Source organism: Arachis ipaensis, chromosome B03 (assembly GCF_000816755.2).
Source record: "Arachis ipaensis cultivar K30076 chromosome B03, Araip1.1, whole genome shotgun sequence".
Classification (NCBI taxonomy): Eukaryota; Viridiplantae; Streptophyta; class Magnoliopsida; order Fabales; family Fabaceae; genus Arachis; species Arachis ipaensis.
Window position 1 is genome coordinate 47,813,377 of NC_029787.2, and position 4,835 is coordinate 47,818,211.

General features: G+C 44.5%; 2 protein-coding genes across 2 annotated transcripts; one reads left to right on the forward strand and one right to left on the reverse strand.

Moving 5' to 3' along the window:
- On the reverse strand, positions 1,196-2,372 carry LOC107633111 (pinin-like). Its single transcript, XM_016336746.1, has 2 exons — positions 1,436-2,372; positions 1,196-1,266 (listed from the first exon to the last, which is right to left on the reverse strand). The coding sequence occupies exons 1-2, from the start codon at positions 2,370-2,372 to the stop codon at positions 1,196-1,198; spliced, it is 1,008 nt and encodes a 335-aa protein (XP_016192232.1).
- On the forward strand, positions 2,440-3,859 carry LOC107633110. Its single transcript, XM_016336744.1, has 2 exons — positions 2,440-2,938; positions 3,030-3,859. The coding sequence occupies exons 1-2, from the start codon at positions 2,440-2,442 to the stop codon at positions 3,857-3,859; spliced, it is 1,329 nt and encodes a 442-aa protein (XP_016192230.1).

Sequence of the window (4,835 nt, forward strand, 5' to 3'; positions counted from 1 at the left end):
ACATTTTTCCTCTTTGGACTTGGATGCCATGAGGCAGGAGGGGGTTCCTGGGCAGCCTGCTGGATTTGGAGCTAGAGATGCGGAAGGGACTGCTGGTCTGACAGAGTTCCAGGTTGGTCAGCAATTTCAGGATAAAGATGAGGCCTTGTTAAGTGTGAAGACTTACAACATCCGCCGAGGGGTACAGTATAAGGTAGTGGAGTCTGACTATCGTCGGTATGTGGGCAAGTGTTCTGAGTTCGGGAATGAGTGCACATGGTTGATTCGGCTGAGTCTCCGGCAGCGCAAGGGCATTTGGGAGGTCAAACGGTACAATGGACCTCATACCTGTCTTGCCACCTCCATCTCCAGTGACCACAGGAGTTTGGATTATCATGTGATATCGGCATTCATTATGCCAATGGTTAGGGCTGATGCATCCGTCAGCATCAAGGTGCTCCTAAATGCCACGGCCGCACACTTTGGGTTTAGGCCGACGTACAGGAGGGTCTGGTTGGCGAAGCAGAAGGCTATTGCCCTCATCTATGGTGACTAGGATGAGTCGTACAACAAGCTCCCTGGTGTAATGCCTCAATATTGGAAGTGAGGGTGTTTTGCAAAACTATTGGCAGCGGGACAATTCGCACTCTGCGAATTGTCAGGAGCAGAATCTGCCTGTCACAGTCTTGAGGACAATACGCAAAGGGCGGATTGTAATTTTATAATATTTAAGGGACAATACACAGTCTGCGTATTGTCAATACACAGACTGCGTATTGTCAATCCACAGACTGTGAATTGCAAAAACACAAATTGCGTATTGTTAATCCACAAATTGCGTATTGTATTTTCGTAAATAAAAAATTATAATTGAAGAACTATAAAAGGAGGAACGGTATTAGGTTGATTGAGTGTGAGAGTGTTTTATTTTTTTGAGAATGTAAGAGTATAAAAATGGAGAGAGGTGTTGGGTTGTAAGGCGATACAATGGTAGTCACACATGCACTAGAACTAGAATTTCTCAAGATCATGCCAAGCTAAATTCAGACATGATTTCAGAGGTGATAAAGTCATTGGTTGAAGCTGATCCATCTTTGAAAGTGAAATCAATAATTGCTGAAGTGCAGTCAAAATTCAATTATACGACGAGTTACCGCAAAGCATGGCTCGCGAAGCAAAAGGCAATTGCAAACCTTTTTGGTGGTTGGGAAGCTTCTTATGAAGCTTTGCCGTCGTGGTTTGAAGCAATGGTACAAAAAGATCCATCAGCAGCAGTCGAGATTGAAACTGCACCAGCATACCAAGGGGATGAGGTAGTCCATGATGTAAGGATACTGACGCGGGTATTTTGGAGCTTTTATCCTTGCATCAGAGCATTTAGGAGCTGCAAGCCAATCGTACAGGTGGATTTAGGAGCATTTAGTCCATAGTAATGAATACAATAGTATATTATTACCTGCATCGTCATCACCATCGCTGTCACTATCACTATCATCCTCGCCAACATTATCATCCTCAGCCATGGGTGCCTGCACCTGAGGAAAATCAACAGCATTACTAAACCCAATCCCTCTGGCGACACTCTGGATCGAATCACTCTGAATCGAGTCAATAGACCTTCTAGCTCCAGAGCGTGGAGAGGGGCTACGACGTCGTACTTGCGAATCAACAGATGACCGACCACAAACAATTTGAGGCGATTGTCTACTACACTGCGGAGCCTGCTCGTTAATTTCAGGAGGTTGCGGCTGAAATTGTTGCACTTGCAGTTGAGGGTCCAACAACTCATTTACCCATTGCGACGTGTCTGTTTTAGGTGCCCACCGATACAATTGACGATTTGAAGATTGCTCAGCTGTGTCCCTCTGCTGTGACATGGCGGGTCGATAATATGCTTGATATGGCGGCATCTGTAATGAATGTGAGTCATCGAATAACTGACTAAAGAATGAGACTCCAGGCTCAGTGTACGGTTGTGTGTACGGGTACTGGTATGGGTGCATCATAGGTTGTGGCTGTGGCTGAGGTTGTGGCTCTGGCTGTGGCTGAGGCTGTGGCTCTGGCTGTGGCTGAGGCTGTGGCTCTGGCTGTGGCTGAGGCTGTGGCTCTGGCTGTGGCTGAGGCTGTGGCTGTGGCTGTGGGTGTGGCTGTGGCTGAGGCTGTGGGTGTGGCTGTGGCTGTGGAACATAACCAGTTAAACGCAGGTGAGCTCCATATTCGTCATTATACCATTGCATATACGCTTCAGATGCTTCATAGTGCACTACGGGATCACCAACCAGAACAGAGGTCAAACGGTTTGTCCACATCATAATGTATGCATAATGCTCATCTCTCCAATCTTTGTTCTTTGGTCCAGTCAGGACCATGTTGTGAGCTTCTGCAAGCATCATCGGTTGACTAGGAACTTCCTGCTGTAAACCAAATTGTCTTTTGACCCTATCTGATGCATGCCATTCAATGCACTCAAATGATATCAGTGGAGCAGTCGAGATTGAAACTGCACCAGCATACCAAGGGGATGAGGTAGTCCATGATGTAAGGATACTGACGCGGGTATTTTGGAGCTTTTATCCTTGCATCAGAGCATTTAGGAGCTGCAAGCCAATCGTACAGGTGGATGGGACACATCTGTACGGAAAATATAAAGGAGCTCTACTAGTTGCAGTTTCTCAGGATGGCAATGGCAATATTGTGCCTCTTGCATTTGCCGTTGTTGAGGGTGAGACTTCTGATGCATGGCACTTCTTTCTTACTCATTTACGCACACATGTGGTGACTCGAGATGGTGTTGGGCTTATCTTTGATCGTCACGACTCTATTACCTCAGCAATAGCTCGTAGTAATGGATCATGGGAACCTCCAAGAGCTATCCGAATGTTTTGTGTTAGGCACATAGCATCCAACTTTTTGAGGAATTTCAAGGCACCGTATTTACAGAAGCTGATAGTCAATATGGGTACGTAGATTATTGTGAAACTAAGGCGTATTTGTTTTTACAAGGCATATAGCATCCATTTTATTGATTTTGTTTTGTTGGTTATTTACAGGCTATTGTAGGACTGTGCATGAATTTAATGTGCAGTATGCAAGATTGCGTGAACGTGGTGAGGCTTACACGCGATGGCTTGATCGAATCCCACGACAGCAATTTGCTTTGGCATTTGATAGTGGATACCGTTGGGGTCATATGACCACAAACCTAGTGGAGTGCATCAACGGAGTACTAAAGGGAGCTCGAAATCTTCCTATCACGTCACTTGTGAAGGCAACTTTTTATAGGCTAAATGAGTTGTTCACTAGGAAGAGGGCTGAGGCTGAGGTTCGAAGGAATGCAGGACATGTATTTTCTGAATATGCTAGCAACAAACTGCAATCAAATCAGCAAGCAGCAGGAAACATCCAGGTTAACCTATTTGACAGGCAAAATGAGATCTTTGAGGTACGTGAGATGCCCATTGGTATCGAGTATGCGGTGAATCTCCGTCAACGGTATTGTGATTGTGGTGAGTTTCAGACAGATCGAATCCCATGTCGCCATGTCTTTGCGTGTTGTGCGAACCAACGACTTGATTGGCAACAATACGTTCATGAGGTCTATAGGATGGATGAGATAAGAAAGGTGTATAGAGCACGGTTTAAGCCATTAGGAAATCCAGCAACATGGCCGGTGTATCAAGGACCAAGACACATACCTAATCCGCACTTAAAGCGGGTTTCCAAAGGGCGTCCCAAAATAACCCGCTTCTTGAATGAAATGGGTATGCGTGATATGCGTGGTCCTAGGCATTGCAGGCTTTGTGGAGGCGAAGGCCACAGTCGAAGTAGATGCCCCCATCGTGCAGGGCCTAGTGCTGGTGGATCTGCACCTATGTCTTAGTGCATTTGGTTTTTCCTTCATTAGGAATTGGATTTAAATACTACATCAATTGTATTAAATACTACTTTATGAAATCCCTGTGTGTTCGAATTTGATGTGAATTTATAAAATTCATAACAATTACAATTGCGGTCTTAAATTAAAAGATAAATAACAATTATTTGCTAAATGTCTTTTTCACAAATTTAGTACATTTCTTAACCGCCTTCTTGATTGTGGAAGGGGTATATCTACTTGCACTTCTACGTGTTGGCTCAATCCTCAGATTATACCCTTTACCATGAATATCTGGAGTATCCGCCATATCCGCACCTACCGCACCACCTATATGACATAAAAAATCACAATAATAAATATATCACAATAATAAATATATCACAAGAAAACACTAATATATCCCAATAACGAATATAAAAATATATCACAATCATACACTAATATACCATAGTAATGAATACAATAGTATATTATTACCTGCATCGTCATCACCATCGCTGTCACTATCACTATCATCCTCACCAACGTTATCATCCTCAGCCATGGGTGCCTGCACCTGAGGAAAATCAACAGCATTACTAAACCCAATCCCTCTGGCGACACTCTGGATCGAATCACTCTGAATCGAGTCAATAGACCTTCTAGCTCCAGAGCGTGGAGAGGGGCTACGACGTCGTACTTGCGAATCAACAGATGACCGACCACAAACAATTTGAGGCGATTGTCTACTACACTGCAGAGCCTGCTCGTTAATTTCAGGAGGTTGCGGCTGAAATTGTTGCACTTGCAGTTGAGGGTCCAACAACTCATTTACCCATTGCGACGTGTCTGTTTCAGGTGCCCACCGATACAACTGACGATTTGAAGATTGCTCAGCTGTGTCCCTCTGCTGTGACATGGCGGGTCGATAATATGCTTGATATGGCGGCATCTGTAATGAATGTGAGTCATCGAATAACTGACTAAAGAATGAGACTCC